Raw genomic sequence first — 15741 nt, forward strand, 5'->3', positions numbered from 1 at the left:
GAGATGAGAACTTTAAAATACACACACAAACGTATGCTTTCATATCCATATAAACAGACTCACATATACAAATATACATTTGCACCAAATTGATAAAGTGCAGTTGAGCAAACAAAGTTTTGTTATTGCAGCAATATTTTCTTTTCTACTCAGCAACGACGGTCTAGTGGCATGAATAACAGGACTTAAAGAAAATATTGTGTGTTGTAGCCCTGCAGTTAAAGGTACACCTTACTAAAAGATTTGCGTTAAATACAAACTAAAAAGATATATTAACTCTTAAAGTTGCCGGGATCTAAACCTGCGGCATACACGTTCAACATTTACTCTATACAGACACAAGTTCGCCATTTTGCTTTCTTTTGTTCAATTGTTTTGTTTCGATTTGCTTGAGAGTTGAATGTTGTGATTGTAGCCATTTGTTGAAAACAAATTGTTTAAATTCTCTAACCCTCAAATGAAATAATACTGTGGTACAGGTATAGAGTTAGTGACTAGAAAATAGTTTAGGATTAAATCAATTTTAGGATAGTTTTCAAAATATAACATAAAGCCTATTTAACAGGGATGGAAAATTCTATTCTTATTGTACTTATTCTTATTGTACGACATCACAATTGATGTCGCATCGTTCTAGCATTGTATATCATCAAAATTTTTCAAATACAAATTAAAAAAAAAAAAACAAATTAATTATAAACAACAATACAACCGTACAATTTTATATTATATTTCTATACAACAATGTTAATCCTTTGTGTCAAATTGAGTTTAAAGAGATTTTCTTTCGTAAATAGCTTTTTATTTGTCGTATGTTGTATATGGTATAATTTTGTTAAGTTTTTTACTGTTCTTGAAAATTAAATTGTTTAAGAACCGAGTACAATAATATATTTTAAAACTAACATTTATGTGGTTGAACCAAATACAAAATGAGAAAACATTAGTTTAACAAATTTGCTGATTATGTTTAAACGTGCTGTTTAACTCTACATCCCATCACATGCACGAATTTTAAGATTTTAATGGAAATTTAATGTTTTTTTCTCTCTTCTCTCACTACAGATTGCCACCAATAATTGCACGGCACGTTATCGTACTCTAAGTGGAGGCATTGGAGAATCACCCTCATTGTCACCCAGTCCCTCATCGGATTATGAAGATATAGGAGCTACACGTGCATTACCACCCAGTCTGGCGGCCAAAGTTAAAAAGAATGGAGCCGTAGCGACAAAATCAAATACTATGAGCCAAAAGGCCACTGTACATCATGTAAGTGGATAGATTTTTAAATAAAATTAATCAGAAATATTTCAAAAACCAATACGCAATCGATATTAACACAATGTTTGTTCATTTTACAGTGAAACAAATTGTTTAAGATTTAAATTTCCTTCTCAACAATTCTCTTAAACATTGTTAAACAATAAGTCGAAGAATTAACACGAAACTCATTTCAATACATTTTCTTTAACATTTTATTTCTCGAAACTAAAAACAAATCTTAATCAAATCATATTTCAAGTACATATTTGTTTAAAAATTTATTAATTATTTACTTTACAGCCTAAACCTTTTAAACTTTTCAATCTTTATTTTTCTTAAAAATAATCTTGGTATTTCCTGTCGAATTAAAATTTTAAAATAAAACCTCCAATATTTACAAAACATTTAAACTCCCTTTTTAACCCTTAGGACCCAGGAAAAAGAAAAATATAAAGTTTAAAACCATTTATTATTAATTATTGTTTGTTTGTTTAGATTAACCAACGATGCGTATGTTGGTTTTTGAACTTTCTAATGATGATATAAATATAAAAAAAACATAAAATAACGAACAAAAACAAAAGTATAAAAACAATCAACCAAGACTAATATAAAAAAAATTATGTTTTTCTTTTTTTTTCTCTATATTCTCTTTTACTTTTCTTTCTCGTGTTTTTTTTTTTTTTTTTGCGAATAATCTTTATGCGCCCTTGGTCTCACTCACATAAACTTTCATTTGTACAATAATTGACTGTGTACGTCAACTTTGTCTGGGTCGCCTTAAACATGAACGGATGGATGGTTGACTGTTGGTTTGAATGGAATGGATTGGATGGAATATGTATATATGGGGCTGGATGACTGAATCAATGTTGCTGTAAAAATGTGTGTTTTTGTATGCGTGTGTTTGGGGGAAATGAAAAACTTTTAATAAAACAACTTTAAAATCCACATCACAATTTTGAAAAACTTTGACTTGTGCAATCCTTGCTTATGCCATGATACTTTTACTACAACTACGACTATTTGCTTAAACTTCATGTTCCTGTTCCTGCTCCTTCTTCAATATGGCCTGTCGTTGATGATAATGCTGCTGCTGCTGTTGCTTCTACTGTTGTTGTTGGTATTTGCTGTAACCTCAGACTAACGAAATGCGAAACTCACCAAAGGAAATTGGCACATTTAATGAGAATGGCGTGCGAAACTTTGTTGCCACAAAGGATACTTCAAGGGATTTTAGCAATTCTCAAGATAATACAGATCGAGGAAGTATGAGTGATCAAGCCTTTGCTTGTTCAGCAAGTTCGGTCGAAAGTTTACCCAGTGCTTCCGGTTCAAGTAAGTATAAGTAGTTTTTGTTGCAGCAAGTACTTTATACATAAACATATAGTTTTAACTTTGGAAAAACAACATACTCTCACTCCTTCTTTCAACAAACATATTGGGTCTATTAACAATTGTAATAGATGTTTGGAAAGCTGCATCATAAAAGAATATATGAGGAGTAGTGGGTGTTTGGGTTGGGCTAAATTTGCCTTGTTATATTGTTGTTTTTGTTTCAATTCAGTTGATGTTGCCATTATTTTGTTGTTTATATACAATGTTCTCTTGTTGCTTATTTTAGTTGTGTATATGTTTATTTATTTTTTTTTTTGGTAGTTGGGTTTAAGTGGTTTTTTGGTTAAAACTGTGGAAATTTTTGAAAACTTAATGAATTTTTAATATGCTTCCGGAATGTTTTAAGCCTTCGTGCATGCATACAAAATACTCACCCATTCACTCACTCACTCCTACGCTCAAATATACAAACAAACATAAAGACATTAAAAAGCTTCTAAAAAGCAATAGAAACATGTTCTATGCATACACATACATACATAAATGTATATTTCTATGAGTGTGAGTTTACTAATGCACAACTATCTAGACTTTTCAACTGGATTCATTTTCTTTACTGTTTTTTGGGGGGTAATTTTACGTTTAGTGAGTGTTGGAAGAATTGCTACGTGTGTATTCCAAAGAGAGGGATGGAAAGTTAGGAATTTAATGTGCTTTCATTCCTTTGTATGTTTTAAGCGAAAACTAGAAACTCTATTAATGAACAAAAAACTTTATTTCTTCAAGTATTTTCTTTGAATAATCCACTAAAACAACTAAAGCAACTTCAAAAAAAGAAGTCCGAAATGTACAACACACTTGAAATTTTGCGACAAAGCAAAAACAATTTTTTTCTTTCCCTTTTTATATACCCTCAACTATGAGTATGTTGATTTAACTTTGAGAAATTGATGAACATTTATTTTCCACCAAACTTAACTTTTACAGTACAAAAAAAAAAAACAAATTTATAAAAAATTAATTAAAAATATTTAAAATTGTTTTTCTTTAACAAAACTTTTTATATTAAACATTCTTTATATTTTTTTTTATTTTGTTTGTCAAACACAGGCACTCAAGCTTTAGTACGTCCAGGCAGTCCACAAAGTTCCATATCTACAGATGATCGTACCTCGTTAGCACCATCAATATGTAAAGCGAAAGCACTTGTCGACAGTATGGCAAATCCTTATGATAAGGATGCACTTAAATTTAAGGTGAGTATCAAAAATCAAACGACAAAATCTTGGATACACACAAACACAATTGCTCTATAAACTGTAGATAGATATAAATATATATATTTAAATAAAAGGACAAAGTAGTGGAAGTATATAGAAAATAGTTTTTCTTGTAAGACTTGAGAGTTAAAAAATGGCAACAACTTTAATATTATTTCAATAAGGCAGACAAAGGATTTTTTATACAGTAAAAGCTTTTGGAGAAAATTTTAAAACTTTTTTAATTTAATCGGAGTAGTGTTTAAAGCTTTAAAATATTGTTTGTCCCAAATTGTTATCACGATCGACGTATTTAAACATAAAACAAAACATTTTTTGATATGTACATAAAAGCTTTTAGGAAAGCTTTTTAGCTAAATTCAAACAATAATATTCATTTTTAAATATGAATGTAATCGGTTGGTATAAGTTTTGTAAAACTCAATTAATGATTTTCTAAAAGTTAGAAAGTTTAAGTTCAGATCCATACATCTGAAATTTTAAAGTTTTTAATTGATATGTAAAAGCTTTTCATACCAGCTCTCTCTGTGTAGTGGTGAATATTAATGTGTTTGTACTGATATTTGTAACGTCATATTAGAAAATTCCCAAACTATCCGTGTTTATGATGAACAGGACAATTGTTACAATGCGGACAGGCTGATTTACTAGGGTTTAAACGACTGGAACTACAAAGTTATATATACCTAATATTAACCTATGACTATCTTAGCCCCAAATCTGATAGACCGATAAAAGCTTCTCATTATGTACACCTCTTTAGGTGTTGTTGCGTTTCTGCTGATATTTGTAATATCAGAAGGTTATCTGCAGTTCTATCGTCTTTCCAGTTAAATCAGAAAGTCTGGACCTAAAAAGCTGTAATTTGACACACACAATCTCTGGAGATGGCTTTAAAAGTATTTGTTTTTAAATCTTAAATTTTCCCCCTAATATTTTCACACACTGACCAACAAAATAGCCTACACTAAAACTTCAATTTAAGAATAAAATACCTTTAAGCCTTAAATATTATTATATTTATGAGCTTTTACTGTACTTTGCAAAAAACCTATATGCATACAAATTTATACATACTAGAACATAATACATCTTATGAAAATCCTACTTAAACGGATATATTTTTTATTTTTCTATTTTATTTTTTGCTTTCTTTGAGACACCATCATCATACTTCATTGACTTTATGATGGATGTTCTTTCCGTGTACGAAAGACGTAAAATATTTTCTTTTTTTTTGTATATACGTATGTATGAGTGTTTTATACTCCTCAACGTCTTTTCATCTCATTGATAATGATGCTATAGAAAATATTACACAAACTTATATACAAACCTGTAAATATATCGACAAAATATTATAAATTTTTGAAGGAATGTGTTTGTGCGAGTAGAAGTAAAGTGTTGCGAAAATATTTCCCAACTACAAGGCTAAAATCGTTATATCTATGTACTTTATATAAATTGTGTCCTTTTATTTCGTATACACCATCAGTTGCTTTATTTATTTTACTAACTTTTTTGTTTTATATTTTATTTTTTATCCTCTTATATTGTTGCTGCTGTTGCTTTATAGAAAGGTGACATAATCGACGTGTTGTCAATGAACGCTTCTGGCATTTGGAAGGGTCGTTGTCATGGCCGTTTAGGTCACTTTAAGTTTATCAATGTTGAAGTGCTGCCAGATCAACGTTTAAAACATTCGCATAGTAAAAATTTAGCCGGCTTAACGGGTAAAGGTATGAGTGGTGCTCATACAACGGGAGGACGTCATCTCAATCATAATAATGGTCCTCATTCTGTGGAGGATTTATTAATGCGTATTGGTTTAAAGGAATACACATCCGTATTTGTTTTAAATGGGTAAGTTAATGAGTTTTTTTTTTTTTGCACTCTAGAGTAAAATTGTTATGTCCTGTTCACTCATGCTCGTTCATATTGATTCGAGTTGGGGAACATACCTAAGGAAACAAACAAAAAATCCAAATCATCCCTTTTTGTTGTTTTAGTGTGCTAATGTTTGTATTCATTAATCTTATTTTTGTTACTTTTTGTTTGTATTTTTTTCCTTTCTCTGAATTTGCAGCTACGAAGACCTGGAACTTTTTAAAGAGCTTGAACCTGCTGATTTAGATTATTTGGGTATAGTTAATCCAGACCATCGTGCCAAATTGTTAACAGCTGTGCAGCTTTTACATGATATGGATTGCAGTAAGTTTTGGAAAATTATTTTTATTTCTTTCTTCCTTTTTCAGTTTTCATTAATTTCATTGTTCATTAGAGACGTTTTAATAAATAATCATTAAAGACAGGCCGTTGATTGTTTAATAATTGTTGAAGAAGTAGTAAGAAGTTGTTGAACTTTAAGTTGTAATGAGATGTTTTTAAATGAAATAATCATTAGAAACACGAAGTTGTTTAAAGATCAAAAGTAGGTACTAATAAGTAGGTTTTCTATTAGTAAGCTTTGTGTAATGGATTTGTTTGAATTTAAATTACAGTTTTTCTTGCAGCTTGATTTTAAGAAAACTTTCACCTATTACTGGTCTAGTTTAGAAAAAGTCATTTCTTTTTTTGGAAAATAGCCATTACTTTTTTTTATAAAAAAAGGTTTTGAAAACAGTTCATCAGAGAACAGATCTTTTCATGTGAAAAATTTATTAGAATTTTGTATATGAAAGGCTTTTTTATGTAATAAAAACATTAGAGCTCTTTTTAAAAAACGCTTTTTAAAAAAGATCATTTACGAAAAGCTTTAAAGAGCTTGAGTAATCAATGCCTTTCTTATCTGCTCTATTCCATTTTAGAGAGATTTGTTATGAATTACATCAATGTTATTCGTTTTGAATTAGAAAATCTACTTCACAATATTTTATACAAACTTATTGCTTACACTTTTCCTATTTTTTCTCTTTTCAGCTTCCAGCTTCCCACAAACCGGCTCCGATGTTGATATTGCCGGTTCGAGTTCGGAAAACGATGAGGCTCGATTAAATAATATCAACAAGAAGCATGGAGCTTCACCCTTCGGACGAAGACACTTTCCCCGAGATTCTGGCTGTTATGAAGGATCCCCGGTGCCCACCTCTCAAACACCCACACAAACCTTAACCTCCACCGATGACAACAACAGTCTTGATGATGTGGTAACAAAATGTTCGAGTGAAATAATGAAAAGAGTCGAAAGTGCTCGAAGAATGAAAGATAATCCATTTAAAACCAATACCGCTTTAACCGGAAGAGTAGGCAAAAAAGGACTTTTGGGCACAGGTCTATTACCCGACGATACTTTGACACGTGGAGGTGGACTTAGTGAGAAGTCCAGTGATTCCGGTGTTAGTAGTAGTTCGTTGTCTTCGGGTCCCATGAAAAATAGCACTTAACATTTGCCCACCATACTCGCCCATGAGCTGCTATTGGGCGTGCCTATGTCTAGTAGTGGAGAGACTTTGTGTGGCGCCATATCGCCCACAACATCGGTGGCTTCGGCTGTTATACCTGGCTGCAGTAGTAGTACAGCAAACTATTTAAGATCTCTAGCCACCGATGAGAATACCTGCAATACACTGCCACATGTTACAAGTGCCAGTGCGGCCAGTGGCCAATTGAATGCCTCCACTACAGGCACAGGTTTAAGTAACAACTTACAATTGAATCGTAATCTGGTAATGTTACGCAATCATTTGCGCAAAAATACTAATAACATAACAGCAGGTACAGCAACTGCTACAGCAGGAGTCGTAACACAATCTTCAACAATTGGCAGCGGTAGCAGTACAAACATTACCACAGGCAGCAGTCGAGAGATTACAAAGGAACAATAGCCCAGTTCTATCGAAAAAATACTACAATACTTGAACATCATCAACATCAGTGTCAGCGTCATAAGTACGTATGTATTAAATTAACTTATAAATAAAATCTATAAAAAATCCACATAACAATTTATTTATACGATATATTGAAATTATATTTATATAATAAACTAACTAATTTAAGTCTGATTCTTTATATGATAAATTTATTTTGTTTATGTTTAATTTAAATTAAGTTTATCTTGATTTTTCCAATATTTAATCCTTAAGCTTAAAACAAAATGCCACAAAAAAATAATTTCTATAACATAAAAAGGGTGTAATACTACACTTAACAAAATCTTAAGTTAAAGGTTTAAAATGTATTATTTTTTGTTTAATTTTTCTTAAAAAAGTTATCTTTTTTGATTGAATTGTTTATTTTTAATATTTACTTTTATATTTAAGATATTTTTGTAAGATTTTTGTTTCTATTCTCTTAAGACTTAATTTCGAATATAAGTAAAACAAAAAATGCTGTGATTCTTTAAATAGAAACAAAAAATAATATTAAAAGAAAAAAAAAACAATTTTGTATAATGTTTCGTCGTTCAGTTCAAATGTACAGTGTATAAATATAAAATAAATTTAAATTATAAAAACAAACAAAAAAAACTAAAAAATAACTAACAAAGCAATGCAAAAATATAAAACGAATATAAAAAATACAAAACAAAAAAAAAAAATCAATAACATACAATAGAGACATTTTTTAAAGTATTTTATATTAAATTATACTTTTCTCAGGTGATGGCATTTATGTATTGTATGAAAGTTTAAACAAAAAGTTAGAACAAAAAAACAAATAAAAAACTTGCAAATAATTGAAAATACACATACATACTCATAGAACACATAAATAAACAAACAAACTACCCCCACCCATCCTATTTTATTTTTTTTTGTACCATATACAAACAACAAATTTAAAAGAAGTACTATTTCGAAATTAGTTTTCTTAAAAGTTTACAAAACTAACAGTAAATTGCTTTAAATGTTCAGTTCTAGTTCAGTTCTAGTTCAGTTCTAGTTCAGTTCTAGTTCAGTTCTAGTTCAGTTCTAGTTCATTTCTAGTTCATTTCTAGTTCATTTCTAGTTCAGTTCTAGTTCAGTTCTAGTTCAGTTCTAGTTCAGTTCTAGTTCAGTTCTAGTTCAGTTCTAGTTCAGTTCTAGTTCAGTTCTATTTCAGTTCTATTTCAGTTCTAGTTCCGTTCCAGTTCAGTTTTAGTTCAGTTCCAGTGCAGTTCTAATTCGGTTCTAGTTATTATCTAGTTCAAAATTAAAAATTTGATTTTTTTCTTACTTTTCTAGAACAAATTTCGGGATAGTGCTTTACTTTATTAGTTAACACAACTATTTCTGTAAATATTTAAAGGAAAAACTTTATTTTCAAACTGGTTTTAAATTTAAATTATTTCTGTAGGAATTTTTTTGTTATTATATATATTTAAGTAATTATTGTTTTTGTATTTTTATTAAAAAATTGTTTTAACAATTATAAAGAAATTTGAAAAAACTACGAAGCTACAAAGAAAGATAGTGAATAAGTAGAAGAGATTACATACGTCCAATTATTTTTTTATATAAACAATTTGTCCATGATTTTTTTTAATTAAGCCATCTGGAGCAATAAGAGAACATGAGTTTGAAATTTACTTAATTTTTTTTTCGCTTCTATGAAAAGCAATAAAATAATGGAATGTGATATGTTGCAGATGCAAGTTGAATGAATGAAATGATTGAGTTTTTTAATATACTTTTCCTTAAATAGTTTCCCAGAAAAAGCTATAAAAATAATGTATTTCATTTGGCCATTTGATTTTTTTTCTTGTTGAAATGAATATTGTTTATTTTATATGAATTATTATGTAGCTATAGTGCATGCAAAAAGTTAATAAAAAAATAAATTTTCAAATTTTAATAATCTAACAAAATATCACTGTAAATTGTATTAAACGAAGACAATTGAGAAATAGAAAAGAAAAGTTTTTAAATTGCACACAACTTTTTGCTTGCACTGTAGCCAGTTTAAAAAAAAAAAAAAATCAACAACATCATCATCAGAAACATGCACACACGAACCAATAGACCAATATGATTGCATGGAAAAACTTAGTTTTTCTAGCAATTCTAGCGAAAACATATGATTCCTAAATATTGATATGAATATTTCAAAATGCAATTATCTACACAAAAACAAACCATATTAAACAAAAACAATAGACCAATTAAAACAAACTGTTGCCATTGTTTTTAATTTTACTATTTATAAATATTTGAATTTTTAGTTTTTGTTTTCTAATAATTCATAAATTCAGTTTTTTAAGGAAACAATTTAACAAGCTGCCAATATTTATGAAAAAAACAACAACTATTTTCGTTAGTTTAGTTTATTTGAATTTGTATAAATTTTTATTAAAAGCAAATCCGTCAATAATTATAAAACAAAAAAAGTGAAAAAAAAGTTTGAACAAAAAAGCCAAGTACGAAAAGCAATATTTTATGGGTTTAAATATTGTAGATAAAATAAATGGCAAACTTAAGCTAAAATAATAAAAAAAATAAATAATGTAAATAAAAAAAATTGTCAAATTATTATTAAATGAAAAAAAAGAAAATAATAAAACATTAAGCCATAAATACAATCAATGAGTAAATATTACTCACTTAAGGAAACAAAGTTAGCAATAAAAATATAATCAAAATATTTTAGATTAAAACAATTTATTATTATTAAAGAAAAAAAACTATAATTACATAAATAATTCTTAATCATAATACTATAATTTGCCACTGAAAAACAAAATCCGAAATCTAAGCAGAATAGAAATTAGAAAAAATATAATTTGTAAAAATGATAACAGAAAAAATGATGAAACGAATTAGTTAGAGCCAGTGAGAGTTTTTCGAAAACATCTTAAACTTAAAATAGCTTTTAAGGATTTTTTTTAAATAACATTTAATTAAAATTTCTTTATAAATATAAATATTAAAAAAAAGAATTTCATTTATAAATGTATAAACAATTTTAAAAGTAAACAAGTATAATTTATTTATTATTTTTTTAAAACAAAACATGCATATAAATATAGCAAATATTAATTGTTACTTACATAATTATTATTATATTATTTTTAAATATATTAAAAACAAAAAAATAAAAACAATTAGGGAATATAAAACAAAACAACAACAAAACTAAACGAAAGCAAATTTTAAATTAAGCACTTTTTAATGATAAAAAAAACACAAAAACAAACAAAACGCTTCTTTTTATAGAAATTAAAGTAGAATTATTAAAATTAATAAACAAAATAACAAGAAAAGCAATTAGAGAGGGAGAGAAAAAAATCCAAAAAGAGGATGATTAAAATAAATTGAAAATACAGACTTACAAGAACATTTTCTTTAAAAGCTCAATATTCAATGAAAACCAATATTATTTTTCCTTAAAATTTCTTTCTTATTTACTTAATATAACAGTACCTAGAAAAGTTTTCAGATTATTTTAAACATCTTCTTTGAAAATGAAAATATTTAGATATTTAGTGTAAAAAACAATAAAAAAAAACTATAATTTATAAACCTTTGTATAATATTTTCAAAATTTTACTTTTGTTTTTTACTTAATGCTACAAACACATAACTCTTACAAACTCCCAGAATACATTTTTTTTTTGAAATTTTTAAAAACAAAAACGAAAAAACAACTGTAAAAACATAAAAATTATTAGAAATTCAAACGAAAACCTAAAAAAAATGTATTACAAAATGACAAACAAACATTTAGCAGAGTTTCATAAATTAAATCTAAACAAACAAGAGAAATAAATATAAAAAAAATTCTAAAGAAAAAAAAAAACATAAAAAAATCCATTAACAAAAAAGAAAGAGTAAAAAAGTGTATGAAAAAAAAACGCGCAAGAATGAAAAATAAAATTTAAAATAATATTCAAATTTATTCAAGAGATATTTGCCTGCAAACCATAAAAAGAAGAAAAAAATAGAATAAGTAAAATTATTAAAAAAAAATAAATAAAAAAGAAATAATAATAATAACAACAGCAACAAGAAAAACACCATTTATACATAATTAAATAAATAATTAAATTAATTAATAAAACAAACAATTACTTTTTAGCTCTATATGCATGTTGCATTATTATTATTATAATAATTATTATCTATTATTAAAAAAAACATAAGTAAATAAAATAATTGAAAACAAATTATATTAGTTGTCAAATAAAAATTTAAATTTAAATAATAATAAAAATAAACAAAAATAAAAAATATGCAAAAATAAAATGAGAATGAAAATAAAAAAATTAAAAAGAAAAAACATACTTTTAATTCAAAATACTAAAAAGGGAGGGGAAATGAAATTCAAGCATGAATTTTGTAAAAACCTTACAAAATATAATCGCTTCAAAGTTAAACTAAAATGAAATAAAAAGAAAAACGTTTACACTTTATAGTGAAAATCAGTAAAAAGAGGACAGCAACTTATATTTCTACTTTACACCAGAAAAAGTATATTCTGGAAAAAAAAACTGAAATTTAATTACTTTTCAGTTTGAAGGATTTTATGTGAAATAAAAGTTATTTGACAAATTTGATCATTCTTTGCTTCCGACAGAATATAGACAGAGTCTATTTTCGATAGACTATTCTCTCTTCATACTTTTTATTCTACAGATATTAGTATTAACTTTGCACAGACCCTGATTATTACTTCAAACATGACTATAGTCTCTGCTTTTTGCAAGCCCTAATCTATAGTCGATTACTGCCTTAAATTCCGACAGACTTTAGTATCAACGTTAAACAGACTCACGAAGGACTGCTGTCTCCATTTGACTATAGTATATCTATATATCTATAGACTATAGTATGTCTCGTCTCTACTTAATCTCTTCGCTCGGTCGGCTATAGTCAAATGTGGTGGTTTACTAAGCTCGAACTGTGCAGTAGAGTCAAATTGACTTCTGAACTCTGTTCTCAACAGACACTAGTCACTACTCTTGATACACTCTGGTGTCTTCTCTCGAGATACTGTAGTCTCTACTTTCAACATTATATAGACTCTCTAATCGACAGATTCTAAGCAGAATGTAGCTTCCATTCTAAGCTAATTCTATATTAATATTCGGACAAAATTTTGTCACTGCTTTCAAGAAGCTAAACGAGATACTTTCCACGGTTTTGAGTTTTTACTTTCCAGTTTCTAATCTCTATTCTCAGGTCTCGACAAACTATAATATATACTCTCCAGAGACCATTGTTTCTACTCTAGTCCAATTTGAATGGAAAGTTTTACTACTTACACATTTCATATATTGGAGCATGCTATAAGAAATACTACACTTCTTCAAAATCATATTCATAACATTTACTAACCCACAACTTTTGCAATATACCATGACTCCCAAATAACACTTTTTATGTCCACCGCTATATGATTTAAAAACTACTTAAACTTACAACTTTAACTCACATCCTCTGACTTTATTAAATAATCTTTATAACTAAGAAAATTATACATTAAATTAGCAAAGAATTAAAACATTTGAAAGCCCAACTCTAATGTACATTTAAGCACGTACTATGGTGGCATGTATCCAAATATGGGTTCCTATACACACACACACACACACAAACCCCTGAGACATTCTAAAACTCATCGTTATTATTAAATTTATTTATATATTTTTTTAATTAAAAACTTTCTTTTTTAACTATGCCAATAAAAAAAAGTAGAAAGAATGAAAGAAATCCCTTAAGAAAATCTACACATAATACATACATTATAGTCGTCTACTTGAAAGAAGAAACAACAACTTGATTAGGGTTAAAACTAACTATATAAAATTTAACACATTTTATATAGCGCTATAAATTTTCCCATTAAATTATCTCTTTAGAATCTTTTGCCATCTATCCATCCAAACAACAAACCATTCATTTTGTCAGTCAAACAGTCAAGCTCAACCACCCAGCAACCCCCTGACTGGTGACTACTTTGCGTATTGTATGTTTGCTTGAGTATGTGACTACTAAACATTTTAATGAATGAAAACTTAAAACAATAAACTTTACTTACATATACACACACACATAAACATATTTTCTCACATCGACAAAATCTCTTTTATATTTACAAAAAATTTAACTTTTCACAAGAAAATTTACTAGGAAATTATTGTAAATTGCTTATTTGAGTGTAAAAGTATTTACATATACTTACATACATATACGTTTACTCTACTCATACATATGCACATTTTCATTAACTGTACTTAAATCTTGATTTTGTAAGACACACATTTAAATTTATTTTACAATTTTAACAGAAATCTATCGTTTAAACTATTTTAATAATTGAATTGATTAACTATCATTTAAGCTCAAGATAAAAATTAGTTACAACTGCTCCCTATTTAACCTTTAAATTGGATTCATAAATATTATGAGTCATAGTTTAAGTGATTGATAGGGTGTCAATGGGGAGAAGTGATTGATTGCTCTTCAGAAATTTTGTATAATTTAATATATACTTTTTAGAGATTTTAATCTCTACTTTCTTCTCACTATAGTCATAGTAAAACTGATAGATAAGTATTCCATCATTAACTAGAGTTCGAGAATGTCTCGGCACGGCTTTTGACTAACTTTGAATATGACTTCGCATTCTTTTAGCAGTCTCAAATGGAATGTGAAGAGAATTTAATAAGACCTTCTGATCATCCTTTTGGTACCGCTATTTTCTTTGTTGGTTTTTCTTGTATCAGAAAAAACGAGCGATTGACAAAGACGTACGTGTCATGTGTACATTTGAGGGCAAATCCCACATAAGATTTTAATAATCTTATGGGGGATATGCTCTTAATCTATGGGTATGAACAAAAGAAAAATGAAATGTTTTTGTTCATTTCGGAAACTTTTACATAATAATGGAATTTATATGTCTCTTATAATCCTTATATGATGTCCAAAGAAATATTAGTCGGAGTCCAAAACTTCAAATCTCGGGTTTGTATATATTCTGCTACTTGTTGCAGAAATATGCTATAAAAATTCAGAGGATCAGGTGATCTTACCCCTTTTTTTAACTTACTCAAAATCTGCTTTTGCTGCAAAAAAAAAACTTTTGGATTTACTTATTCGAAAGAGTTATTAATCTTTTAAGTTATGTAAAGTTCGGTTCTTAATTGTCCCAAGCTCCACAAAAAGCAATCTTTCGAATATCATTCCTTGATATATCGGCATCATATGTAGTATATTAATTCATAGAATAGGAGGATCTTACCTCTTAATTCAAATTACATAAAAATCTGCATTAGCTGCAAAAAAAACAAACATTAAAATTAATTATTTGTTCAAAAGAGTCATCACATTATTCATATAATGTACAGTTCAGTCCTTAATTGATACAAGCTCCACAAAAAGAATCTTTTGAAAATCACACCTTGATATATCGGAATCATATGTAGTATATACCTACTGCCTGTAGTACACTTTAACAGCTTTTCATAACTATGTCAAATGAATCCTTCATTGTACTAACGATGCTAGATATCATAATTTGTCGTAAAAATAAACTGTTACTAGGTATCAGTGAGTTAATATCAATATCATGATAATGTACTTAATTTAAACTTGAGATACATATTTTTATTTTATAAAACTCTTACTTTTCTTTACTAAATACATTTCTTGAGTGTAAAATCACTAACGCATTCACGCATACATTTACGAGTATCTACACCTACAATATGAGTACATTAAATTATAAGAACATAATCATATCATTTCATTTCATATCATCTCTAAAGAAAATACGTATTCTAAATATTATTATTATCATTATAGTAATAATAATGATGATGATTATGTACATACATTTGTAGTAAAATATCTAATATTTACTTAGTATATTTACAACTTAATATGATGAGATATATTTACATACAAACTACCTTCATATACACATACATACATAT

The 15741-nt window shown here is 27.8% G+C and overlaps 2 protein-coding genes across 2 annotated transcripts in view; both read left to right on the plus strand.

Annotated features, from left to right (window-relative positions):
• Window positions 1-7267, plus strand: part of LOC111690838 (sterile alpha motif domain-containing protein 5) — a 125867-nt gene extending 118600 nt beyond the window's left edge. The window contains exons 12-17 of the mRNA XM_023453410.2: window positions 1066-1272; window positions 2409-2604; window positions 3715-3860; window positions 5461-5747; window positions 5971-6095; window positions 6804-7267. Of these exons, the coding sequence (XP_023309178.2) occupies window positions 1066-1272; window positions 2409-2604; window positions 3715-3860; window positions 5461-5747; window positions 5971-6095; window positions 6804-7267 (1425 nt within the window). The remainder of the gene's footprint in view (window positions 1-1065; window positions 1273-2408; window positions 2605-3714; window positions 3861-5460; window positions 5748-5970; window positions 6096-6803) is intronic.
• A 45-nt stretch (window positions 7268-7312) lies between these two features.
• On the plus strand, window positions 7313-8353 carry LOC124419822. The gene has a single exon (XM_046950581.1). The coding sequence runs from the start codon at window positions 7313-7315 to the stop codon at window positions 7706-7708; it is 396 nt and encodes a 131-aa protein (XP_046806537.1). The 3' UTR covers window positions 7709-8353.
• The last annotated feature ends 7388 nt before the right edge of the window (window positions 8354-15741 follow it).

This window comes from Lucilia cuprina, chromosome 4 (assembly GCF_022045245.1).
Source record: "Lucilia cuprina isolate Lc7/37 chromosome 4, ASM2204524v1, whole genome shotgun sequence".
Classification (NCBI taxonomy): Eukaryota; Metazoa; Arthropoda; class Insecta; order Diptera; family Calliphoridae; genus Lucilia; species Lucilia cuprina.